Genomic DNA, 27,823 nt, shown 5'->3' with positions numbered 1-27,823 from the left:
GGCCTCACCCTCTCAAGATGAAATTTCAGGCCCAGTACAATTATGGTTATAAGAGAAGGGGTTTGCCTGGTGTTTCTGGCATGGTTGGCTGCTGATGGCCCCCGCAGCACTTTTTGTTTAAACCCTAACAAGGTGCTAAAGACTGGGTCTCATATTTCAAACAAAGCTCTTAACACTTGTCAAAATAATTGACTTGGTCTTCCTCGTTTCTGACAACTTGACAACTTTGGCTTTGGGAGTATCCGCCCGTTTCTCTTCAAACCTGGCATGGTAGAGATTCACACATGCAATAAAAGACTAAGTGAGAAGTCTGGGATTAAGTCCATTGTTGATGTGGATGACGAGTGACCTACATGTAAGTGCGCCCACTCGGCAGCTGGTGTTGCACACCCTTTTGTAACGAGAATTTTTTTTCTATACTAATCAAATAAAGGAGATTTCAATTTGTTCATGCGAACGTGGCAGATGGGTCTATTTTCAGGGGACTTGCTGCAGAATCAGGGAGGGGTGGTTGCCATGTTACATATAATAATCAAAGCACTACATTACAACTTGGTCCTATTGGCTAAATGACTAACGACCAGAAATGAAAAAAAATCTCATTTGGTATGGTAAAACAAATGCTTTCAAGAAGTAGCTATAGCGATTTCTTTTTTAATATCAGACCAATAATTTAACATCCACACCACAGACAAAACAATTAACAAATGTATACTTTGTTAATATAAACATTCCTGTTTATTAAACAAACTGTACTACATGTATATTTTTAAAAAGTTATTACAATATTTGTTTTTGGACGATTACATTTGTCCAACACCTCAGTTTTTAAGAAAGTTGTTCCCAAATCAAATTTGTTAAAAAAGGCACTTATATCTTGTGTCACATTTAAGCATGGCTCTGATGTTTGTTTTTTCTGCCAAATGAGGTCATTTTTTTCACAAAATTCTGAATCCATTGATTCTTAAGATCTATACCTCACTTAAATTAATCACTCAATCAATTATTCATTCAATCACTTAATCACTTAATCAATCATTTAATCAATCAATCAACCAATCAATATTTATCACTAACAACTTTTTGTCTTTGGCTCCCCCTTTTTACTTCAAATTATATCCCCCCTTTTTCAATAAGCCATTTGCGAGTTAGATTTGAATATTGTCTGGTACAATGACTTGCTCTATTACAAGTTACCGCTTAAGTTTGAATTCCTCAGACTACAGTTGCTATGTCACATGATTAGGGGCAAGCTTTTGCGCCAATATGTAGGAAACGCATACACAATTCTGAATGGATTTGTACTGCACAATGGTACCAGAGTTTGCTCAATTGGCGATTGAAATGCAAAGGCTTGCCCTGAACCATTTGACATAGCAACTGTCTCTATAGTCTGAGGAACTTGAATGTAAGCGGTGTATTTTGACTCTTTAAGCAAGTCATTGTACCAGACTTTATTCAAATCTAACTCGAAAATGGCTTATTTAATCATAATACCTCTCTGCCCAATTTTCTTAAAATAACAAAACATGATGTTCATTCTCATATAGATTCTGGTTCAGTTAAAAAAAAATTAAACTGTGGAATTTTACCCAAAATTCATGGCCTGGTTACTTTGGCAAATCCACAAGTTCAAACTGAGATATGCAATCCATTAGCCAACATATCGGCGCCGTGCACAGCTTCCCAGTCCTGATCCTAGGGGGCGCCCTACTATCTACATGATCGTGGATGATAAAATATGAACACGTGGAAAGTTCGGAGCCCAACCGGGCGTGATACGGGACGGTTGTAGAGGCCTGTATAACATCATCGTCAGGTTTCGGTTGCCGGCTAAGGAGGGTACCACTGCCGTTTTTGATCAGTTGAACGATCTCTTTCTTGGAGGGGGTCGGGGGACTGAAGGTGCTCTGGAGGTAAAAGTGGCAGCCGTCCAAAAGACCAGGGAGCTGTGTGGGAGGGAGAAGTAGAATAAATCTGGTTACACGTGTGAAACTGGTTATACCCCAAAATGTGGAATCTTCTGAAATATGTCATAAAAAAGTTTACACTGCCCAATTTTTTTAAAGCCATTGGACACTTTCGGAAAAGAAAAAAATATTGACAGATTTACAAATAACTTCAGGTTTTACAGAAGGTAATGGTGAAAGACTTCTCTTGAAATATTATTCCATGAAATGCTTTACTTTTTGAGAAAACATTAAAACAATTATAAGTTCTCGATATGAAGAATTACAGATTTATTTTTAAACACAGTGACATGTCATGACACGGCGAAACATGCGGAAACAAGGGTGGGTTTTCCTGGGTTTTTTTCCAGACTTCGATAAACAAATCTCTTTGCTATTGCATCAAATTAGTTGGGTACCAGTCGCAACAATGGAAACTTTACGGAATGTTGGCTGGTAACCTGTGTTTGCTAAGCAAAATTGTCCATGACTTTTTTTTGTGCTAACAAACCAAACCAATTTGGAATACCCTTCTCCATTGCTTTTCAGAAAGATTCACAGAAGGTTACGCCATTAGTGGGAGGTCCGTGTTGTATAATATGGAGGTATATATTAAAGCAACATCCAACAAACGACATAAAGGTACCGTCATTTCAATGCATGCCGTCAATGGTAGGCGTGTATATAGGTTTTTTTGTTGGGGGCCTAATTTTGTTATTGATAAATAAAAAACCTTTGAAAGCGTAAAAAATATTTATGATAACCAAACGCATTCTAAACAAACTTAGATAGCATTTCGGTTAACAAATAAATAAGTTCATGTAAATAAGGTGCTCATAGTTAAAACCACCATAGCAATCACACTGTTTGCACTGGAAGAAGATCAAATCTAAATAGATAGGAGAAATTGATATTTGTAATGCTACCTGCTGCTCGGCATTCTGCCTGCCTCTCTGAGCTCCAGGACTGTTGGACAAGGTTGTTGTGCCTTTCACTTCAAACTTCACCTCTTCAGCCTGCCCTTTGATACGAAGACACTCTGTTATCCCTGAAAAATAAAAATTAGAAATATAACTACAAATATATAATACAATTTGTAATTATCACATTTTGTAATCTTGTTGTGACTAAGGTTAGAGATCTGTAGTTTTTTTCTACACTCACATGAAACACTTTGTCTACTGGAAAAAAAAAATTGAATTTGATATTTGCCTCCCTATTAAAAAATGCCCAATATTACCTATTATTACTATAATCAGTTTAAAAAACAACAAACAACAGCAGCCACATAAACTTACAGTTAAAAGAAACAACCCAGATGCCACTTAAGACAGCATTCAGATACTTCATGGTTCTCATGCACAAGTTGTCATGGTTACAAGAGGCTACAAGATGGGTGACCTCCGACCCGAACTCGCTGACAACACGCCCATTCCCGAGGAGCTTGGCACAAGCTTGGAGGCGTTTTCTCTGGGAGTCGTTCAGACCTGTTATAGAAAACGAACAGCTTCATTTAGAAAACATGGTCAAAGATTTAGGGAGTGTCTAAAAAGTGTCGGGTACATTCTAGATGAAAAAGAACAGTCCCGTGGGCACATGCCAACAAAGTCTGTTTGAGTTTTAATGAGTATGTACATTGTATGGGTTTTTTGTGTGGATATGTCCATGGTAAACTTCAAAGGGTCATGGTGACCAGTTAGAGCACTCAACCCCATACTTCATTAGAAATGGGCTAGTGAAAAAGTCGATGGACTAAGGAAATGACAACCCAACTAGTCCTGCAGGCCAGTCGCTGAAAAAGTTAAGGCCGAACCCTGCTGTCGCTGTCACCCCTGTCTTGTCGCAGGATTAAACCAATTGGAGTTTTGGAAGATGGAAAGGGGAAGAGTAGGACTGGGGCTTAAACATCTACCAGGCCTGTGAGTGGGTCATGAAAAAAAAAAGCGGAAAATTGTTATCCGGATTTTGGGCACCCGGGAAACTTGTCCGGATTTTGGGCCAGCACTACGAACGTTAAAAGGCTTTAATTAAAAACTGCAGCGTAGACAAAACATTCACAGAAACATAGGCCACAATTCTTAAATGTAACAATGTGTTGTGCATCCTCATTTTCAAGATATTTTTGTAGCATTCCTTAGGAGTAATTCCACAACAATAGGAGCCCTCGCCGTCGACTGCCATATTTTTTACTTGTCACAAACAAATACACACACACATTGTACGTACGTCGTCGTGTGGGAAAACCATATGTGCCTAATCTTGTCTCAAGGTGTTGGCTTTTCTCAAGGTGTTGGCTTTTTAATACAGCTTTTAGTAAAGCGCCCTCTATTGGTGCAATGGAACAATGGCATTGAAGTACATAGCGCTAAACGAAAAAATTAACAACGGCTCCAATGAAAGACCGGAGCATTTTACTGGGTCTAGCCCCCCCGACTCACATGTCAAAATCAAATCGCAATTAAAGTGCTTCCCAATTCCAGGTATGTACTGCTTGACAACCTATTTCGGATGTAAAAAAAATAAAAAAAATAAAAACGGAACAGGAAAAAAGCAGAGCCCAAGAAAAACGCAGAATGGGAAAATTTAAGGGGAGATTTCACAGGCCTGATCTACAGACTAGTCTCCGACAGCGACAGGTTTTATGATGTCGCGTTGAAAACAAGGGGGGGGGAGAAAGTTAGATCTGTTTTTACCGGTGCCTAAAAGGACCACTGGTCGTTGCCGTGAAAAAGCAGGCGCCTTGGACGTGGGAGTTGTTGTCTTGGTAACTGAGTTGACGAGAGGCTGCGTCTTCAATGCTGCCCTCATTGGCACAGATTTGGCATAGTCGGCTGGGGTCAGCCCGTGCATGTTTCTGGAAGGAAAGGAAAGGGTAATCGTAATGATGGCAGAGACCTAAACAAACGAGCAAGATCGTGAGAGATGAACATCCCTCAATCTTAGTAGGTTCTCCATAATAGGATTTGAGGCATTGAATTGTGAGGTATCAATAAATATTTGGTTTGCGGTAACACCATGTGTGTATCTACTTGCCATGTATAGTTTGTTCTTAAAGAACTGTCTTTTTTACTACCGCGGAGTAGATTTATCAGATGTTCGAGAGGCTTCTCAGTTCTGAAAAGACCTGTCCTGCTTTTTAACTACTACCCGGGTGGAAGGTATAGACAATTGGCTGGGACTACTACTTTAGCTTCTATAGGATCTTAAGTAACTGCACTACCGCGGAGTCAGTTCTTGAATTGGTCTCAACGTTACGTCTAGCTTGCTCTAGTCATCATCAGGAGACAGGCAATTTCTTATACCTTAAGCCCGGAAGTATTTAAAAAGCAGGACAGTTCTTTTCAGAACTGAATAGTCTCCCGAAGATCCAATATTGTTTGGACAGCGGGTATCATGGCGTGTCGTGGCTGCATAGTGTGGGTTCCAATCCCAGTCTTGACATTTCACCCCTTGATGAGCATAGCACTTATAATCATAATTGCTACCTAAAAATTTGAGAAGGTAGTGCATTCTGCTCTACCAACCAGGCTCCTGTAGTGGATGATACCCATGCCTACATCCTTACAGACTGTGAAGGGGGACAACCCTATTGGAGCCCCAGGAGTAGTTGGTAACGTTTCCCTGGTGACAGTTGATTTGGGTCGACAGCCAAAATCAGTAAAGTGTAGCCCTCACCTTGAAGTGGTCGTCTGGCCTTTTCAGTTGGGCTTTATCTCATAATTCTTTTTAAAGGCAGTGGACACTATTAGTAATTACTCAAAATAATTATTGCCATAAAACCTCACTTTGTACAGAGTAATGGGGAGAGGTTGGTAGTATAAAACATTTTGAGAAACGGCTCCCTCTGAAGTGGAGTAGTTTTCGAGAAAAAAGTAATTTTCCACGAATTTGATTTCGAGACCTCAAGTTTAGAATTTGAGGTCTTGAAATCAAGCATCTGAAAGCACACAACTTCGTGTGACAAGGGTGTTTTTTCTTTCATTATTACCTCGTAACTTTGACAACCAATTGAGCTCAAATTTTCACAGGTTTGTTATTCTATGCATATGTTGAGATCAGTGTTGTAGCTAGGACATTTTTAGTGGTGGGCGCAGCTGAATTTAAACTTGGTCAGGAATTGCGAGCAGTGCGCACGTACTTTGTTGTAAGGATTGTTTTTAGGGCTAAATATTAACAATCCAATCGTGCCAAATGCACATTATGTAAGATTCAAGAATCACAATTTTTAAGTATAATGATAATTGTTATTACAAAAGGTGGTATTTGATACAAAATATTGTGATGCATTTGTTGTGAGCAGACTGTTTTTGAAATAGTTTCTGCTGTTTGCAGCGATGAAGTTGAACTTGAATTTTGAAGGTGGAGTAACTGTCTCGATAGCCTCAGGTACAGTTTCATTCTCAGCACTAACTGAAGCTGCACAAGATACTTTTATATCATCTTCCAATCTTTTCCCGTTTTCCAAAAAAGTCGTCCAGCTTACCGTACGTTGCGAGGCCATCTTAAAATGTACACAGATCTCATTCAAGTTGAAAACCCAGCGCGCTGTCGCACGTGTGGACGAAGCGAACGTGTTTACGTGCCTGCATGCTTACATCCGGGACACGCGAACTCGACCTACCTGACATCGAGTGAGGCACCTCGCTTTAGGAGTAACTTAACAACGTCCAGTCTGTGATTCATCACAGCATCGTGGAGGGGGGAGTCATGCTCAAACCCAGGGGTGTTGATCAGAGCTCCATGGTCCAGGAGAAGTGCAACGAGGGCTGTATGCCCGTGATTACAAGCCTCGTGCTGAAATGGAAATCATCAAAGAACATCATCATTATAGCAGGCCTGGAACTTACATCTTTGAAAAGGGCAAGGCTAATTGGAAAATCTTACAGTCAACGAGAAAACATTTTATGGGGCACCAAGGCCAAGACCATGGGCATTGCAACAGAGGCCACGGTCTCCGTGGCCCGTGAAACTCCAGGCCTGTAAAAGAACATTACTAGTGTCTACTATCAATTAATGAATGTGTGGACTATCAATTAACTAAAAAACGAAGAGACCATCCTCTCTCATACTCAACAATGGCAACCCTTGTGTCTCAACAAACATGGTCGTCAACTATCAGCTGGGGCCAACTAACCAAAAGAAAGCAACCTATGGGTGCGTTCGTCTAGCTTCCCTGGGTCTACCCCGCGGTGCTCACTCGGGTGAGCCCCTGACAAGAGCTAAACGAACGATCACCGACCGTTCTCGTAGTGACGTCATGCACCTGGGGCCTGCTCCCAAGTGACCCACTCCACAAGCAGGGCACTGGGGGCTGACGCGGGCGAGCCCCCGGAATGACGTTGAAGCTATTCGAACGCAATGGGGGCAGACCGGGGTCGACCCAGGGACGCTAAATAAACACACCCATTGTTTCAACACAAACTTGGACATCAACGACAAGCTAGAGGCAACTTAAAAAATAAAAAAAATTGCAAACGTCAACATCAACTAAAAACTGAAAAGTTGCATGCCTCGTTTCCATCAAGGAAAACAGAAATAGTCTCAGCTGTTGCAAACAAGCTGTGGCGTGTCATGGCCTAGCGGTTAAGAGCACCGGATTCAAGCTCTGGAGTTCGATCAGCAGAGTGTGGGTTCGAATCCCAGTCGTGACACTTGCTACATAAAGTTGGGGAAGTAGTGCTTTCTGCTCTACTGGCCAGGCTTCTGATTGATGATACCCAAGCCTACATCCATATGAATTGTAAAGGGGGTAACCCTGTTTCAGCCCTAGGAGTAGGTGGCAAACGCTCTGGAATAAAATAATAGTAGCCCACACCTTGAAGTGGCCTTAAGGGCCTTGTGTGTCTGGCGGATTGCATTAAACAAATTAAAATTAAAAAAATAAAAGACTGCATATCAACCAAAATGACCTATGGTATAAACAAAATAGTTAGTGGCCGACATTGTGAACCTTACAGAGTCTTTCTCAAAGGCTAAATAATATGGACATTTTAGCCTTCGAGAAAAACTAGGGTCAATCTGTCAGGTCAATGACTATTTGTTTCTATCAAGAAAAAAGGAAGGAAGTTATTTCTGTAATTTACCAAAGGCGTCCATCTGGCATTGTCCATAGAGTTAGGATCAGCGCCTTCCTGCAGAAGTAGCCTTGCTGTGGCCACATCTCCCTACAAGTAAAATTCATTAAAAAAAACAAGAACATTTACTTTTTTTATAGTACAAATAGACAACTGGGCCCAATTTCATCGGCGCTTACGGAAGCAGGGAATTCTGTGCTTACGGCAAGCGTATTTCACGGGTTAGCGGCAAATTTGGGCTTCTGCGCGTGCGTACTCCACGTTACTAGGCATTCTACGCTTACAAGGCTAGTGCAGAAATTTGGCGCTTGCACGTAAGCGGGGAATCGTGTTCGTAAGTGCAGAATTCGGCGGTAAGCAGAGCCATGAAATTGGGCCCAGTACACTTGAACACTAAGTGGTTAGTAGAGTTTTTCCATACACCATTACGTAAAGTAAATGTCCAAGGCCTAGTAGGTATACCAATCAAGCGCCTGTGTTACACGGCAAACTAGTAGTACTAGTAGTAAAGTAAACTCAGTTGTGGGGTGTCGTGGTCGAGCGATTAAGAGCACAGAATTCAAGCTCTGCTGATTCTGTTCTGCAGATCAAGTGTGGGTTCGAAGCCCGGTCGTGACACTTGTGTCCCTGAGCAAGACACTTCACTATTATTGCTTCTCTCCACCCAGGGGTAAATGGGGACCTGTGAGGGCAGAGATGGTTCTTGTGATTGATTTAGCCCAGGGAGCTGAGATGGTTTAAGGAGTGAATTAAGGCCCAGTGACCAGGGGTAATAATTTGAAGCGCTTTGAGACACCCGTTCGGGAGTGAAAAAGTGCTATTATAGACTCAAATATTATTATTTTCAAACCAGTAGAACCCAAAGTTTAAGCCTATTTGATCAAATTAAACCAGTACGAGTGACTTCAGCCATGAAGTACGTATAGGGTCCCAGTCCTGGGACCAATAATCTGTGGACATTTTGTGCTTTTAAAGGGATCATATACCTTTGGTTTTTGGAACCGTTTGATTGCTTTTATCCTATATAAATAATACAATAAAACTAAACTGTGAAAACAAAAAGTGGTATTGTTTTTTGAGAGTACAGAACAAAGGAACGTCAATAGACACAGAGCTGTGTGCACTAACTTTGAACTGGTTTAGACAAGTTACTTCAGAGATGTTACCTTGAGAATCTTTTGACTGTACCTTGATTACAGCAACATGTAGAGGTGTCTCTCCACGCTTGTTTCTTTTGACAGCACTACCACTTCTTGGTGATGTCGAGGACCTGTAAGGCTTCTCAGAGTTGCTTGGAGTTCCCTTCTCTCCAAGGTTGCCTTCCGCTGCCTCCTTGAGGAGACCTCCTTCGTCAACCTTTCTCCGTGATGTAGGCGTGTTTGAGGACGTCTTTCCCGAGTCTCCTTTCATTGAGCGTGATTTTATTTGTGGTTTGTCGGCAACTTCAGCCGACGGGTTATTTCTCGCAGAGCCTTCTGAAGGTAAACCAGTTTCTTTGAGTGAACAATGCTTTGTTATTGGAGGTATGGCAGAGTCTTTCTGTTCGACATTCTTAGAAGCCATACTTGATGATCGACTAATTGTTTGGCGTGCCGGAGGGTTGTCCTTGGCTGATATAATGCTTCCTTCGATCGAGAGAGAAGAGGTTGGCTTATTTTGTCTGGTTAGTCTTCTTTCAGGTAGAATACTACCAGTGACAGATGGATCTGTCATCACTGTGGGGGTCGCATCAACATTGCTAGTCTCTTCTCCAGCTGGTAACCTATCAGAATTGTCAATAACTGAACGTGTTTTTCTGGAAGCAGTCTTCTGTTCCTTTAATGTGGTTTTACCTCTTCCACCATTTCTCACCTTGAGTCCTTCGGCACAACTATCATCCTGGGGAATCGTAGATGAACATTTTGAATTTCTCTGACTCCTTCTTGAATTTTCCTTGAGATGCTGCTGCACTGGAGGACAGTGGTCATCAAGATTGCTAGATGGATCGCAAGATGGCGTGTCGTTCTGAAGTTCTGACGGACACTCATCTGTATTTCTGGCGGACGGTTGACTTTCTCCTTCAAGGCTTAGGGTATCCTTATAACTGCCAGTGCTGTATCCACTCTCCTGGGTGCTTCCAGGGGCCTCCTCTATTGTCTTAGAACCGTCGCTTTTGACGACCAATTGGCTCTGATCCTCATCTTGAGAAGTGATGTCCATGCTCTCCAGGCTGCTTGAATCGGGACAAGACGACATCTGGCTACGGTCGGTCTCAATGGAGAACGAGACGTGCCGCAGGGAACTCTCTAAATCAGACCCCCTGACTTCTTTGGACGGCCCACCCTTGTGACTCTTCTGCCACTTGCGATTGGCTGCGGCGATACGCTTTCTCTTCAGCGCCTTAGGGTTGGGTTTTCTCACTCGTTTCCTCACGGGTTTCGGCTGGCGTGGCGAGGGGATGAAGTCAAACACCGACATCGGGTCGATCACATCGTTCTCGCTGCTGCTGGAAGAGCCTGACAGTAGTTTGTTCTTCTCATTTTCCTGCATGATCTCATCCTGCTCCTTAGGTTGCCTTCTCTTCTTCCCGTTGACTACTTCTTTGGATGGTTTCTTGATCAATTTCCTTTTACCGGCAGCTGAGGGCGCTGTTTCCTTCTCCGAAACATTCCTGGGATGTAACGCTTTCCTTGGAATGCCCCGCCCCTCCAGAACGACCTCAGTGGTGACCTTTTGAACTTTGGCCTCATTTCGACCAGCTGTCTCATTGACCTTTCCAACATCTCGAACTTCATCAGAAGGATCTTTGTTAATGATGGAGCGTAGCTTGCCGTAGAGTGTAACGACGCTTGCAAGCTCTCGTTTCAGTTGCAGGTCTTTAACCCAGGCCGGGGCTTGACAAATGGGACATGAGTTTCCTAAATGGGCTTTAGTACACGTCCTGCATCAAAAAGCAAAGATAAAATGGAGGAGAAAAAAGAGAAGATGATAAAATACAGGGGTTCTTGCAAAGATTTTTTCAAAACTGTGGAGCATTCCGGACCCAAATCTTGCCCTCAGTTCCCTGCATGGAAATGTTACAATGTTATAATCCTCCCGAAGGTCTGCAACCATAGAGAGGATAATGGAGGGGTACGGTTATCACAACTAACCTGAATGGAGTTGGTGTTTGAAAGCTGTCGTCGTCAGCACCACAATTATAGTATCAAAAAATTGAAGTTAGTCAAACTAATAATTAAAGTTGTTTTTGCCAAAAGATCATTTTTGTTTACCTGCAAAAGAGATGATCACATGATCCAAGGGTACACGGTTCCTGAAGAGGGTTATTACTGAAACACAAAGAGAAAAAGACAACAAAATACTACATAAACTTGTTGGGTTGTTCTTGCTATTGTATTGGTAATTACTCAAAATAATTTTTAGCATAAAACCTCACTTGGTAAGAGGTTGATCATATAAAACATTGTGAGAAACGGCTCCCTCTGAAGTGAAGTATTGTAACGTTATACGTTATCGACCCTCATATGTTTTCGGTCCCCAACTTTGATTCCCGTTTACCGCGAGATTGTGCAAGCTGCACCAGTGACAGAAGCTATGCAGTTTACTCACAGTCTGTATTTTCATCAGGCTTAATCATGTGGATAAAAAAGTTTCCTGTTGTTGGTTATGCTCAAACATTTATAAAATGATTGATTTTTGGTACTAATCACTAGTGCATTATTATGCCAACATTCAAATAAGTCAAAGAAACATCATCCAACCTCGAAAGTTCAAAACAAAATTACTATCTGCAACATTGAGTTTCATTCTGTTTTAGTCACTAGATGGATCACGTGAGGTGGTTACTATTTGGGATTCTATGGTGTGCCAATATGAGGAAAATATTAAAATATTTTAAGTGAAAATGAAAAAAAAAATTGTTTTTGATTAACTGCATACTGTAATAAATTCCGATAAGCGTAAAAAACATAACGTCGATATTAAAAAGAATATATCATAGATTGGTTTCTTATCTCCTGAAACAAAACAATACTGGTCTAAAATGGGGGAAAACGGATTGTTATGAAGTGTGTGTGTTTTAAGGGGGTGGGGTGTTTTTCTACCATGCCTTATGATATCTCTGGATTCTAATATAGTAGCTATAATGCCGTGGGACAAAAATGTAATTAAATTTGTTAAGTAGTAATTGAACAATATTTTTGATTTAATTTGCACGCCATACTGGCTTCGGAATATTAAATAAAATACCAACCTATGAAAGGTGTGAAAACATATGACGTTGCTCCAATGTCGTGCATGCATAAGCACTGTTAATGGCGGACTGTCTCTCGCAACGTAAAACCAAAACTTTAAAAATTTCAACACACCATGAAGTGTAGGTGTTATTGTTAAAAAATTAGATAGATGATTTGGAAAAAAAAAAACTAGTTTTTGATTGTGAACAATTTTCCTGTTATCCTACTGAAAACACATGACACCAGGGTAGTTGTCGAAAAAGAAGCAATTTTACATGAATTTGATTTCGAGACCTCAGATTTAGAATTTGAGGTCTCGAGCATTTGAAAGCACACAACTTTGTGTGACAAGGTTTTATTTTTCTTTCTTAGTTATCTCGCAGGTTCGCCGACCAATTGAGCTCAAATTTTCACAGTTTTGTTATTTTATGCATATGTTGAGATACACCAAAGTGAGAAGACTTGTCTTTGACAATTACCAATAGTGTCCAGTGTCTTTCAAACAAATATTTATTATTTAGTTAGTTGCGATAACGTAAACCTCCTCCTGACGTCGGGAGAAGGGTTACGTTCGTAACTATTATTATTGAGTTAGAAAGTGGGGTGGGGGGTACCTGTCAACTTGGCCCCAAGCCAACTCGGTCCCAGTCAACTCGGTCCCAAGTCAACTCGGTCCCAAGTCAACTCGGCCCGAATTGAGTAGGTTGACGGATGGCCGTGACGGGAGCCTCATCATTTCTTTATCAAATGGGCAGCCAATTTTATTTTCGGGGGATCTTTATAACTAATATATAAAGACCTAATTTCGTGTTTGGATGGGATACGTGTACTCCTAGAACTATTGAGGTTCGTTCGGCCTTCGTCTCCGCGAACGATAGCCGAACGAACCTCAATAGTTCTAGAGAAATAGGGTACGCGTTTCAATTTCATGTCAATTTTTTTCCAATTCACTTCCCATCAACCATACGGACCGAGTTGACTTGGGACCGAGTTGACTTGGGACCGAGTTGACTTAGTTGGGACCGAGTTATATAAAAATAATAAGCGGAGGGGACACTAGATTAATGGTACCGACTGTTTATTTAATGTTCACTGTTGTCCTTTACTGCTACTATTACTAAGAACAACAGTGTTTGGTGTTAGTGTCAACTGAACTGAAGTTCAAGTTATAGATCAGTCCAATTCAACAAACAGAAATAAGCATCAGCGACTTGGGCCTAATAATCAGCTAATATTATATAATGAAATAAATTTACGACATCGAATGTTTTCGTTCAAATCATGGATGTTAATGATTCGTTACTATTTATTGACTTACCAAACTCCACATCCTAATGACCTTTCGAGGCCTTTAAGAGCTTCCTTTGTACAATTCCAATCGCAGACCTCCATAATCGCAGACAATGAGCTCTTTTTATGACACTTTCAACCAAGAAATCGAAGACAGAAAGAGGAACTCTTCTCTGGTTTTTTTTCTCACCAACAAACGAAATTACGCGCCACACACTCTTCAGAGAATACCAACAGAGGGCGCTAAAATCGAATCTTATAGAGGGCGCTATAGACCTTATCGCAAATACCAATGCGCAAGCGCAGACTGTTGAATGAGGTGCATTGTGGGATAGATATGAATCAAATTTTGCTACCACCTAGACCACAATGCACCTAATTCCAAGCTTTACGCGCGCGCCCCAGTATTTGCGATAAGGTCTATAGACCTTATCGCAAATACCAATGCGCAAGCGCAGACTGTTGAATGAGGTGCATTGTGGGATAGATATGAATCAAATTTGCTACCAGCTAGACCACAATGCATCTAATTCCAAGCTTTACGCGCGCGCCCCAGTATTTGCGAAAAGGTCTATGTAACATTGTTGGTACAGCGGGATGTCTTTGGATATGGGTTTGGGCGCACCACTCACATGGCATCCTATGCTAAATGCCAACACTTCTGCAAAATAATATACTTGTGAGAATAATGTCTCTCAGCCTCTTGAAAACCTATCAAATATATTCCCAGACAACTTAACTTCAGATTTCTTTTCAATTTTTTGGCAGGTCAACCGTTTGATTTGTTTTAGAATACCCGCAGAAAGAGAACCCAAAACTAACTTGCTGCCTGTTTTCATCAGGCACTCCTCCACTGAAGCAAAACATGACCAACTTTACAATAACAAAGAATTCCAATAGCAAACATGTTAAATAGTTATACTAAAAATTACTCCAGAAAAACTTATTAAAGTCTCTCAGCCTTTTTAGAAAATCGATATATATTTTTCTTCAGACAACTATATTTCCGATTTCCTTACAGTTTTTGTCAGGTCGGCCCGTTTGAATTTTTTTTTTCTTTCTGATGATCACCCCACAGACTTACTGTTAGTTTTGGGTATCATATCCCTCAACTTCCCAAGCCAATACTACAAACCAAACTTAAAAGCTATAGAAGAGTTTGCGGTAACACCATGTAATAACAATCTCTAATGAGTTGGTTAACCCAACGGTTCTTTTCAGAACCACCCCAACTCATTTAGAGATTATTACATGGTGTTACCGCAAACTCTTCTATATCTTATCTCCACCATGCAAAGTTTCAAATCCTACTAAACTTAAAAGCCTTAGACACTGTATACACTATTGGTAATTGTTAAAGACCAGTGTTCTCACTTGGTGTATCCCATCATACGCATAAAATAACAAGCCTGTGAAATTGGTCATCGAAGTTGCGAGAAAATGATGAAAGAAAAAACACCCTTGTTAGACAAGTTTGTGTGCTTTCACATAGGAATAAAAGACTTATAGCTAGAAGTCTTTTAATATTTTAGTGAGAAATTACCTCTTTCTCAAAAACTACGTTGCTTCAGAGGGAGTCGTCTCCCACAATGTTTTATACTATCAACAGCTCTCCAATGCTCGTTACCAAGTCAGTTTTTAAGTTATTATTTTTTTTTAAAGGAACCACCGGCTGTGATAAATGCTCATTAAACAATTAATCAATTACATGACCTCCAACATAAGTCAAAAGTAACTGTTGGTTCACAAATTTCAACAAATTTCAACAAATTTGGCTAGGCGCATGAACTGTTCATGTAGTCCGACCCTTGGGAGCGAGACAGTGTTGTTTGTCAGTGCATACCTCCCAGGGTGAGTGACAAGGGGCATCAAGTGGCACACACTGGCTGAGGGGAGACGTCCCTTTAAAGGCAGTGGACACTATTGGTAATTAATTAAAAATAATTATTAGCATAAAACATCACTTGGTAACGAGTAATGGGGAGAGGTTGATAGTATAAAACATTGTGAGAAACAGCTCCCACTGAAGTGACGTAGTTTTTGAGAAAGAAGACATTTAACAAAGAATTTGATTTTGAGACTTCAAGTTTAGAATTTGAGGTCTCGAAATCAAGCATCTAAAAGCACACAACTTCGTGTGACTAGGGTGTTTTTTCTTTCATAGTTATCTCGCAACTCCAACGACCAATCGAGCTCAAATTTTCACAGGTTTGTTATTTTATGCATATGTTGATAAACACTAAGTGAGAAGACCGGTCTTTGACAATTACCAATAGTGTCCACTGTCTTTAAGAAAAGAAGGAGAACAAAACTTAACACAGTAATGACAAAAATTAAATAATGACGTCTCGTTTACAGACAACGAATGAAAGGATTGATGTATCACTTGATTTGTTTTTTTAATCGCCAACATTTTTTTTTGCTAATAATTTGAAAAATTATTCATAATTTATAAGTACGCTTTTCATACATAAGAGTAGCTCTAATAAATTATCACAACGATTATATGAAAGCCATTTTAATTTTTTTTTTCTTTTAACAAATGGTTCTTATAATAATTAATGGCAGAAATAACTTTTAAATAGTTTATACAAGAGCTCAATTTTCTTAATACAAAGTTAATAAAAACGCAGATTTTTAAAAAATATATTTAAAGATGCTATGTCAGATTTTTGGCCGATTTGACCCAAAAACTTTGATTAAAAATTCAATAGGTATTTTGATGGGGGTCGAGAAAGTTACAAGCTTTCATTTGAGCCATTGCTCGAAAAAGTCCGCCAATTATTAGTAGCGGTGAAATAAAGTGCTCAAAATTAGTTTTTGTCGGGATCCCGACAATATATCTCGTGACCAATTCTTATGTGTTTTGTAAGAAACGTTTTAAATTTTTGTCATGGTTCCTGACCATTAAAAGTAAAAGTTAAACTTTTTTTCGTTAGAGCGGGTGATACTCTTTGAAACAACATTCACTCAAAAAAAATCTATTTTTTAATGTTTGGGGCCAAAAATCTGACATAGCATCTTTAACTTATTCAAATAGAGCGTAGAAAATATTACAGCTGCACACATAAAAGAAGGAAAAAAGAACCTTTATACCTGAAGAAATATAAAATCTTGAATACGAGGAAAGAAGGAAAAAGAGCAATATATTGCAACAACAAAAAAGGCTTTTACAAACTTTCATAATTTTAAACCCGTCCCAGTGAGTGATTCTCCCCTACTGTAGCTGACAAAAATCACAAATTAGTTAATATAACTAATTGATTTTTTAAAATAAAATATTTACATGGTTGCTATAGTTTATAATTTGGATGCTTCGCCCAAATGCCTCCTTCTACAAATTCCTGGGGGCACAAACTGTAAAAAAACAAAAACAGCTAGTAGACCCTCAAGATAGAAGGAACATATGTTTTCAAATTGTTTTGAATTTCTTAGTGATTGATATCTGCAGACCCTCACAAGAGAAATAACTAAAAAAAAATAGTAAAACAGTTTTGTTTCCATGGCAAAACAGCCCAACTGAAAAATGTTTTTTAAATATAATTATGGGTGCGTTTGTTTAGCTTCCCTGGGTCTACCCCACGGTGCTCACTCGGGTGAGCCCCTGACAAGAGCAAAAACGAACGGCCACTCAACGCTCTCGTAGTGATGTCGTTTACCTGGGGCCAGCCCCCAAGTGACCAACTCCACAAGCAGGGCACTGGGGGCTGACCCGGGTGAGCCCCTGGAATGACGTCAAAAGCCATTTGAACGCACCGGGCAGACCGGGGATGACCCAGGGAAGCTAAATGAACGCACCCTATATGACAATTTTTTGGTAAAATGAGGTGATTTTTCCTTTTCAAAGTTTCAAGGTATTCTATGTAGGGTTGTAAGTACAACATCTCTTATCTCAGCCTCTTTTTACACGTTCATCCTGTTTTTGAGGCAAACAGCTTATCTCTATGTTAACTTTTCTCAAAATGTTGTTTAACAACTATTATACCATGGAAAGATCAAGCATCCCTACAGATGTCTAGTGAAATTTGATTGCAATATATTCGCAGGGACACTATTAAAGATGCTGTCAGATTTTTGGCCGATTTGACCCCCAAAATTTTGATTTAAAATTCAACAGGTATTTTGATGGGGGTCAAGAAAGTTACAAGCTTTCATTTGAGCCATTGCTCGAAAAAGTCTGCCAATTATTAGTAGCAGTGAAATAAAGTGAAATAAAGTGCTCAAAATTAGTTTTTGTCGGGATCCCGACAATATATCACGTGACCAATTCTTATGTGTTTTATAGAAAACACTTTAAATTTTTGTCATTGTTCCTGACCATTAAAAGTAAAAGTTAAACTGTTTTTCGTTAGAGCTGGTGATACTCTTTGAAACACCATTCACTCAAAAAAGTCTATTTTTTAATGTTTGGGGCCAAAAATCTGACATAGCATCTTTAAGGATATCGTCAGCAGCAACAAAAAGCTAATACAGAATACAGAATTGGTAATTAAGTATCATAAAGTTTAAGTAAAAGCAAATGATTGTAAACCTCAAACATGTATTAATACAGGGTGTCTAAAAAAAACTTGCACACATTTGAAATGGCTGCCAAATAAAACATATATGATTCTGGGGAAGAGGTTTATATGTACAGATAGCTTATGGAATCAACTTTCATATGTCACAAAAACGTCCCAAAATAATTCATGATAGGGTGAACACTGCTCACTTTTGCAAAGGGTATGAAAATTAGGTTGTGCAGGAATTAGCCTTCCAATTTGTGAGAGTTAAGTACTTTGGAGCTTACAAAATTCACTTCACGATGTGGGCTACTTATTCTTCAGTGAGTAGTGCTCACCCAAGCATGAATAATTTTCAGACTTTTTAGTGTCATATGAAAGTTGAGTCCATAAGCTATCCATACATCTAAACCTCAAAATCCCAATATTATTTCACAAAAATATTCCCAATATGCAAAGAAAAACACACCACAAAATCCAACAATTTCTTGTTCTTAATTGGTTTCACTCATGTCTCAATTACTAAGGTCTCTTCAAGAATTTTTTTTACCAATACATTGATGGGCATTAGCACTGTACACTCAATACTTTCCTGATTCCCTAAAAAAAAAAATTCACTGGCATATTACTCGGGTGGGATTCACTGGCATATTACTCGGGTGGGATTCAAACCCACAACCCTTGCAATTCTAGAGCAGTGTCTTACCAACTAGACTACCGTGATGTGAACACTCTCTAAGCACACTAAGAAGTTCTACAGCAAAACGAAACAATGCTTACCAGAATAGGGTAACCAGCTAACTGCTCCACATGCACAGTTTGTGACTGGTATCCTGCTTATTTTCGCTTAACTCTGTCAGTACCCGCTTTTGTTGGCGTTTTGAACCTAAAATGCTCGTCTTTTTGAGTTTTTTTGAAATTCTGTAATTATAAAAAAAATAAAAATAGTCTTTCTAACCAAACAAAATGTATCTTGATGATTTGTGATGCCTTGGTACATCCTAAAGTCACTAGTATTTCGTGAGTGATAATGTCCTCTTGGGTAACATGTATATCATGGGTAGCACATTTGCGAATGATGACACCTAATAAAGCCATTGGACACTTTCTGAACAGAACAAAAATTAAAAGTTCACAGATTTACAAATAACTTACAGGGTTTACCGAAGGTAATGGTGAAAGACTTCCCTTGAAATATTATTCCATGAAATGCTTTACTTTTTGAGATAACATTAAAACAATTATCAATTCTCGATATCGAGAATAACAGTTTATTTTAAACACATGTCACAACACGGCGAAACGTGCTGAAACAAAGGTGGGTTTTCCCATTATTTTCTCCCGACTCCAATGACCGATTAAGCCTACATTTTCATAGGTTTGTTATTTTATATATAAGTTGTGATACACAAAGTGTGGGCCTTTGGACAATACTGTTTACAGATGTTGTGCGATTGTACAATAATGGGGCTTTTAAAAAAAAAAAAAAAAATCGTCCATGTACGACCTCGACACTGAAAAAGTTAATGACATGAATTCTTTTAAAGCACCAATTTGCAGCTAAAGGAGCTCATTGCTTGTTCCCAAGTCAGTTTTTACGCCAATATATACTTGAAAGTTATTAAACCTGTCCAGTGTCTTTAAGTCATTTGTGGGATTTACTGACTAAAGGCTATAATTACTAGACCCTAGACACGGTCCGGCCAGTGAATATTTTGAGATTACAGCTATCCCCTTTTTTAAAACTGATTCACACACAGGTCAAAGATAGTGCTGATAAGAGTAATTTTATCAAGTTAAGTAAAACCATGGAGGAAGGAACAGAAGGAGCTCGAACGAAGGGACTTAAAAAGTCGAACCCGTGGTACCGCGGTTGTTTAACGACACCTCGTAATCACTCACATACCGTTATACAGACAATGGGCGACCTGGCGTATGTGAGTTTGCGCATGCGCACTTGGTTCTTCACTCAACTATGGTGTCGTATGTCGTATGGATATAATACAGAAAAACAACTTTTTTGAGACCTTATAAAATTTGTGTATATTTGTGCTCACCTAATCGAAAAACACAATTGAATACCAACCACCCTCATGTGCTATTACCCAAATTTTGAACCACCGCTAGTGACCGGAAAGTCACAAAAAATGTAAAAATGTGCCACGATGTTTCAGTGAAACACCACAAACGGTAAATGAAAACGTGTATATTCACAATTCTTGTCTCCAATGATTCAACTTTACACGAAGGCAACGGTGCAGAGCGGCGGTACCGCACGTTCTGTACCAAGAGATCTAATCCTGCTCATTAATCGGCCGTCCAGCTGGAGGTCTCCTATCTTTTTCCACTGGTCAGACAGGGGCATTGTCAGGGTATTCTTTTGTTACTCTGCAGTTTTGCGGATCGTTCGAGCTCCTTCTCTTCCTTCCTCCGTGGTAAAACCAAGTCAGGTAACCAAGCAGGAAGTAACTCTTACTAGTGAGTGTTGAGCAAGACCCAATTTCTTGGTTCTGCTTACCGCAGAATTAAGCACTAACGATAACTATTTTTCGTTTACAGAACAAGTGAATAATTTCAACGCTTGATGTCTAAGCGAAGAATGTGTAGTAACCTGATGTACGCACTAGAAATGTAAAGCCTCGAAATTAGAGCCTATCTAGTGACGCTTGCGTAGACGCCATGTTCATAAAACTCTCTAGTTCTGGTAGGTCCCAGAAGAATCGGTGGTTGAACGTATCGATCTATACACACCGATTGTCTAAGTTTGAAAAAACCCGTTGCATTGGCTGCCGTCTTTGACCGAATCAAGCATGCACCTATGCGCTGCGCCGACCCCCAGCCAATGATAGCCATTCATTAACCTCAATGAGGGCGCTGTTTTGGGTTTGTATCATCATATGCAAGGGGTCTAAATTCCCACCATGCAGAGTTTCAAATCCTACTATCAAAATAAAATTTGCATAAAATTTCAGATAAAATTGAGTAAACATTTTGAGATATCTTACACGTCGTTTTAAATTATTTACTAGGACAGCTTCTGCCTTCCCCCCCTATAAGAATGCTAAAACAGCGGGGTAACAAAACTAGAGGGTATGAGGGTAGGCCCCTGAAAAGCTACTTTCACACTTTCAGCACTGGGGTGGCCTGGGAGTTTTTTTACCCTCGTTTTCCCCACGCACTTTCACACTGTCCCCGTCTAGGTTCCCGCTGCACTTTTCAAGAATACCCCATAGTTTCACCGCTTATCCCTCTACTCAAGAGCAGGGGTGGCGATTCCCCGGAGTATGCCCATTTGCCAGGGTAGCTCAGGGGTAAAGCGATCTTAGTGTGAAAGGGCCGGCCGTTACTCCCCAAAGAATAGAGTAGTGTGAAAAGGGCTTATTCTGTGTTTATCTTATTCGTGAATAAAGAATACTACACTCAAAGAGTTATATGTAAGTACTAGAGGGCGCACTGGTGATGTTGCTTGCACAAACGCGACCGGACCGCAAGGAGACACGCACGCCATTCTGTGCGCGCGTTGAATATGAAGTACACGTTAAAGTTTGTGTTTATTGAACGCTATACGCGATGCTGTTGTGTCAGCTTACAAAATGGCCGCACAAACACACGCTGTGCGATGCTGTTTTGTCAACTTAGAAAATGTTCGCATGCGCGCATGCCGGGGCCGCATATTTAGCCCAGTGCGCCCTCTAGTTCTTATATATAACTCTATGACTACACTAGACAACACTTGCTACTGGTGTTTCCAGCAGTATGTTTTGTCCAACAAATTGCAGCACTCTTAAAGGCACAAAGTATAAATAGGATGTCTAAACAGGGGAGCCATTCAGAATAGACAATCTTTGAAAATGTTGAACACTTTTCAAAATAGTCGGCTTGAGGGTTTAAGAAAAATTAATTTTAATCAACGTTAAGTTTCCGATTAAAACTTTTCAAAAAGTTTAAAAAGAAAGAATATTTATCTTTTTAAAAACTGTTTATTCTGAATGGCCCCTTCTTCCTACACTAAATAAGCCTTTTTGGAGATATGGCGAACAGCATAGGAGTGCAACGTTTGGTTCGGCTGTATACAGACAGATTTACCCAAACCATAAAGCGCAATAAGCCATTTGCGTGTTGAATTTTAATATTGTCTTGTACATTGACGTGCTCGATCACAAGTTACTTCTTAAATTTGAATTCCTCAGACTGTAGAGACAGTTGCCTTGTCACATGATTCGGGGCAAGCTTTTGCGTAGTTACGTAAAAGACAGTGAACACCCATACACAATTTAGAATTGGATGTGTATGGCACAATGGTAGCAGGGTTTGCTCAATTAAAGGTTGCTATACAAAAGCTTGCCCCGAACCATTTGATAAAGCAACTGTCTCTATAGTTTGAGGAATTCAAGTGTAAGCGTTACATTGTGACTAAGCATGATACCCAAGCCTACATCCGTATGGACTGTTAACGGGGTAACCCTGTTTCAGCCCTAGGAGTAGGTGGCAACGGCCTCTGGGAAAAGAAAAAATTGTAGCACACACCTTGAAGTGGCCTTCAGGCCTTGTGTCTGGCGACACATAAAAAAAAAAGATAAAAAAAAAGAAAGTCATTGTACCAGTCATTATTCAAATCTTACTTGCAAATGGCTTATTATAATGTCTCCACCATATCTCAAAATGGCTTAGGCCGTGTCCGAATTGACGGCTACAGCTACGGCTACAGCTAGATTTCCGCGTCATCATGCGTTGAGGTATAGGACGTCCTTAGCAACACCCTTAGCAACAGCTGTAGCCGTAGCTGTAGAAGCCATTTCGGATACCGCCTTATTCTACAATCTCTGATGCAAGGCCAAATAATATTTTAAAAAACAGTTGATCGTCCTGGTTTTCCAAAAAGAGGAGGATGAGAGTCTTTTCATATTTTATTTTATATTTCCTTCAAAGGGGGCCGCCAGGCATTTTAATTCAAACTGGCCACCAATTCTCCAGTTTAAAGTCTTAAAAGATTAGTAAGTTTTAAGAAGAATACACAGATCCATTTGTCTTTTTGAAAGAAAAAAAAAACGGCCTCAAAAAAAAGGTGAGGGAGGGGATGATCAACTGGTATTTTTGATTTTATTTGGCCTAATTGATGGTTCTATTGTAAACTACAAGCAGCACTCGTCACCTGCCCATCCACTTTGGAGTTTTCGGTAACGCCAACGACTCTCGCTGCAGCTTTTAAGTGTGCCGATGTCCCCCGCCCCAACAGGGCGGTCTCTAGGTCTTTGATGGCGATGGAATCCTCGCCTCTGGATTGGGCCAGGACCACAAGGTCTTTCAGTTTGTGCTGAAAGGTAAAAATAAATGCAGTATTTTAAAAGTCGTTGAATGGATATAGTTTGAGTTAGGAAATTTCGAATAATAGTTCAAATGAGAGACTCTTAGGTGACACAAGGGGGCAGCACATTTACCAGGTGAATCCATTGTTGCGCAGAATTGTGCGCATGCTCAGAACTACATAAACAATGGAAATGTGTCTGAACCATAGAGTTGAACTAGAGGGCGCACGAGTGATGCTTCGTGCACAAACGCCACGGGACCGCAAGATGACAAGCGCGCCATTCTGCACGCGCGTTGAGAATGAAATACACGTTTGAGGTTTTTTTTATTGAACGCTCACGCGATGCTGTTTGTTCAACTTACAAAATGGCCGCACAAACACACGCTGTGAGATGCTAGTTTTGTCAACTTAAAAAATTGCGGCATAAGCGCATGCCGGGGCGCGTATTTAGGCCAGTGCGCTCTCTAGTTCTTATATATAACTCTATGGTCTGAACTAATGGCTTTAACAGTGGCTGTAGCTTGAATGCAAAAAGGTTCTACTCCATAATGCTGTCACTGAAGCCTATGACCAATAGCCATTGCCAAAATCACTTGTTTCGGACACCACCTGAGAAAGATCAATGAAGATGTATGGTCACTGAGAATCAAGGAATACTGAACAACAAGGGTCATTACAAGAGACTGCGGTAGCCGCTGCCAAAACATAGGATTCGACCTGCCTCTAGCTACCGGGCAACCTCGGTAGTGTAGTTGGTAAGACTCTGCTCTAGAATTGCAAGGGTCGTGGGTTCAAATCCCACCCGAGTAACATGCCTGTGATATTTTTCACAGGACTCGGGAAAGTACTGCGTATACAGTGCTAACACACATCGGTGTATGGGTAAAAACAAAAACTAACAAGGGTCATTGACCAGGTCAAGGGTTATTGAGGGTCAAGGGTCTCTGAGGGTCAAAGTCACAGTCAGGTCAGCTTTCAGTAAAATTCCATACTAGTTTAGATTCCAGTCTTGTAACTCTCTTCCGTTCTGTGTTCAGCTCCACGGACATCCGATATTTCTCGTCAGGATCCTGCCGATAAAACAAACAAGACAAACAAATTGAAACAAAGGTTTGTTTACACATGGTACTTTTAAAGACACTGGACACTATTGGTAATTGTCAAAGACCAGTCTTCACAGTTGGTGCATCTCAACATTTGCATAAAATAACAAACCTGTGGAAATTTGAGCTCAATCGGTCGGCGAAGTTGCGAGATAATAATGAAAGAAAAAAACACCCTTGTCACACGAAGTTGTGTTCTTTCAGATGCTTGATTTTGAGACCTCAAATTCTAAATCTGAGGTCTCGAAATCAAATTTGTGGAAAATTACTTCTTTTTTGAAAACTATGTTACTTCAGAGATAGCCGTTTCTCACAATGTTTTATACTATCAACCTCTCCCCATTACTCGTTACCAAGTAAGGTTTTATGCTAATAATTATTTTGAGTAATTACCAATAGTGTCCACTGCCTTTGAGATGGCGCATGTGCATATAGTGCCTAGTACGTTTGCGGTTTTGGTTTTTGGCCAATGGCTAATTCAACTGAAACAGCTATTGGTTACGATCGCCAAAACGCACCCATAGTCATGGTTTTAGTTGGAAAAGCTACGTAAGTGTTAAAACTGGGACTACCAAAGAGCAAACATGTTTCTGGCCAGGAGGGGGCGCCACAACGCGTCCCAGGCTTCTTACCATGTTTTTCTCTTTTGCACTTTTAGGCCTCCCTCTGCTGACTCTCTGCTTCTTGTTTAGGTCCGACTGTCGGCCCCAGACTTCAATCACCAGATAACTGTCGCTGAAATAGTCAAGCAGCTGAAAAGACATGTGAACATTGTCAGTGAGAGACTTTTCACCATCCGTCAAAGAACTTTATTGAATTCTGTATGATGCCATGGAAACCACAAATCGTATGTACCATTAACTCTCCGTTGAAGACCTTGATTAAATTCTGTATGATGCCATGGAAACCAACAAACAAACGCAACTTTAACTTTGCCTTATGAATGGCGAGATGGTGAATGGTTGACTATGCATCGTGAATGGTCAGGCAGCAGGAAGGTTTAATGTGAATGGTCAGACAGTAGGAGGGTTGACTGTAAACTGTGAATGTCCGACAGCAGGCGGGTTGACTGCGCATTTTAAATTGTCATAGTAGGAGGGTGACTGTGCTGTGAATGGTCAGACAGTAGGAGGGTTTTGGTTGACTTTGCGCAGTGAATGGTCAGACAGTAGGAGGGTTGATTGTGCACTGTTAAAGTGGGCAGACAGACTTTAAATTTGCAAGTTAAAATTGTTGTTGTTGTTGTTGTTTTGCTTAGTTACCTGCTGTGTGACAGCGTTAACGGAGACGATTTTACTGTGCCCAAATTCAGGATTACAGGTGCCCTCAATTTCAGCTGTGTCTGTGGTATTCTTGTCCAGGTAGAAACGGTACTTGCAGCGACTCTATAGAAAAAAAAAATGTTTTGTTTGCAGTAACACCATGTGTGTATCTACTTGCCAGGTAAAGTTTGTTCAATAGAGAATTGTCTTTCTTTATTCTACTACCGTGGAGTAGATTTATCAGATTCTCGGGAGACTGTCCTGCTTTTGAACTACTACCCGGGAGGAAGGTATAGAAAATTGGCGGGACTACTACTTTAGCTGTATAGGATCGTAAAACTGCACTACCGAGGAGTTAGTTCTTGAATTGGTCTCGACTAGCTTGCTCTAGTCATCGTCAATTACTCCAAGATCTTTCAGTATTGATTTACACTCCATTATGACACACTGATTTCTGAATCTGCGAGCATTCTGCGCCAAGTCCGAAGACAACATGCCTTATTGGATTGGGCGATTTTGGGCTATAAAAATCATTTATGAAATGAAAATGTAATTTGATTCTACCCTTACACGAATGTGTACTAGGCACCGAGTATACAGTGCTTAAAGACACAGGACACCTTTGGTAATTGTCATAGACCAGTCTTCTCACTTAATATATCTCAACATATGCACAAAATAGTACACTGGTGAAAATTTGAACTCAATTAGTCGTCGAAGTTGCGAGAAAATAAGGGAAGAAAAAACACCCTTGACACACTAAGTTGTGTGCTTTCATATGCTTGGATTTGAGACCTCAAAATCACATTCTGAGGTCTCAAAATCAAATTAAATATTTCAGTGAGAAATAACTTCTTTCTCAAAAACAACGTTACTTCAGAGGGAGCAGTTTCTCACAATTTCTCTCCATTGATCGCTAACATGTCAGTTTCTATGCTAACAATTATTTTGAGTAATTACCAATAGTATCTAGTGTCTTTAATACACAATGATGTAAGGGTAAAACAAATTATATTCTCAACTCCTGATGCAAAAATAACAAATATTAGATATGAACATGGTTTGAAAGACATTTTAAAAGTAGAATATAATGATCGCATAAATATGGTAGTTTCTTGAAAGAGACAAGAAATCCTGCACTTCAAGCAGAACCTTTGTTCTCTCAGCTTTGTTATAAATTATTTGTGTTTTAACTCTTTATAAGAAGCTTGGCCCTGAGAACAAAAGAAGTCCAAATAAAGTAGGGACTTAAAACACTATGTGGACTTACACACGTCCACACATTAACAACCTCAGATGTCAGACCTAAAGAAAACACCTCGCGCATGTAATAATAATAATAATAATAATAATAATAATAGTGGCTTCTTTTATATAGCATTCAGGTCCATCACGTAGTGACACTCATGGCGCTTCAATATTATTACCCCTGATCACTGGGCCTTATAAAGGCAGTGGACAATATTGGTAATTACTCAAAATAATTATTAGAATAAAACCTTAATTGGTAACAAGTAATGGGGAGAGGTTGATGGTATATTGAGTAGTGTGCGCCTCCGTGTTGCCCTATCACACTGCTCTCGTTTATTATGGTGTCTTTTCTGCATTCATCATAAGTAAGCATATTTTTGTTGGATCATCTGATAGTTAAACTCCTGTGGAACCAGTACAACAATTTTAAAGGCTCTTGAGTGGACTGTTACTGATCTGTAGAGGAGGTAACTTTTTGACTTTTGCTGATAGAATCATATGCCATCTCTTCCACACACCCCCACCATTACAACTTGCTTACTCAACCCCTGTACACAACGCTATAGCTACTGTTGCCTTGACAATACAACTACTGTTCAACAATGGAGCAAGTTGACTTCACGACCATTGTCTTCTTTGTCCTTCTGTGCAATGGAAAGTGTATCCAGTGTTCCACCCCCCTTCCACAGAACAATACACCAGCGACAGTCAAATATTGCTATGGCAGCCCTGTGTGTTATTACGCCAACTCAACCGCTACCTTTAACCTGTTGTTTTTAAGATCGGGAGACATTTGTCCCAACCCTGGTCCTGCATCTCATGAACCTGACAGCCATGGAAACATTTCAATGACACTGAATGATAAGGTAA

General features: G+C 40.1%; 2 protein-coding genes across 3 annotated transcripts in view; both read right to left on the bottom strand.

The window, feature by feature from the left end:
- Positions 1-968: 968 nt before the first annotated feature.
- On the bottom strand, positions 969-13,729 carry LOC139949081 (BRCA1-associated RING domain protein 1-like). Its single transcript, XM_071947484.1, has 9 exons — positions 13,556-13,729; positions 11,275-11,331; positions 9,212-10,943; positions 8,033-8,113; positions 6,571-6,743; positions 4,643-4,803; positions 3,248-3,436; positions 2,876-2,997; positions 969-1,949 (listed from the first exon to the last, which is right to left on the bottom strand). The coding sequence occupies exons 1-9, from the start codon at positions 13,627-13,629 to the stop codon at positions 1,611-1,613; spliced, it is 2,928 nt and encodes a 975-aa protein (XP_071803585.1). The 5' UTR covers positions 13,630-13,729; the 3' UTR covers positions 969-1,610.
- A 2,193-nt stretch (positions 13,730-15,922) lies between these two features.
- LOC139948721 (kinesin-like protein KIF28P) overlaps positions 15,923-27,823 on the bottom strand; it is a 37,169-nt gene continuing 25,268 nt past the window's right edge. Inside the window, exons 22-27 of one of the 2 annotated variants that reach the window (XR_011787473.1) lie at positions 25,703-25,825; positions 25,073-25,192; positions 24,330-24,407; positions 23,182-23,343; positions 18,810-18,950; positions 15,923-16,884 (exon numbers count right to left, since the gene is read on the bottom strand). Coding sequence is in view for 1 of the 2 variants with exons in the window: in XM_071947001.1 (XP_071803102.1) it covers positions 18,867-18,950; positions 23,182-23,343; positions 24,330-24,407; positions 25,073-25,192; positions 25,703-25,825 (567 nt within the window). In the remaining variant the exon portion in view is untranslated. Of the gene's footprint in view, positions 18,951-23,181; positions 23,344-24,329; positions 24,408-25,072; positions 25,193-25,702; positions 25,826-27,823 lie in introns of both variants that reach the window. The other variant, XM_071947001.1, reaches the window with a different exon arrangement.

The sequence above is a fragment of the Asterias amurensis genome, chromosome 16 (genome assembly GCF_032118995.1).
Source record: "Asterias amurensis chromosome 16, ASM3211899v1".
In the NCBI taxonomy this organism is placed as follows: domain Eukaryota; kingdom Metazoa; phylum Echinodermata; class Asteroidea; order Forcipulatida; family Asteriidae; genus Asterias; species Asterias amurensis.
This window is presented reverse-complemented; position numbering and strand designations above follow the sequence as displayed.

Coding starts and splice junctions, on each gene's coding strand:
- LOC139949081 (XM_071947484.1), bottom strand. CDS start 13,629: ATGGAGGTCTGCGATTGGAATTGTACAAAGGAAGCTCTTAAAGGCCTC. Junction 6,744..8,032: donor ATGCCAGATGGACGCCTTTG/GTAAATTACAGA, acceptor TTTCCATTTCAG/CACGAGGCTTGTAATCACGG. Junction 1,950..2,875: donor GGCAGAATGCCGAGCAGCAG/GTAGCATTACAA, acceptor CCTCCCACACAG/CTCCCTGGTCTTTTGGACGG.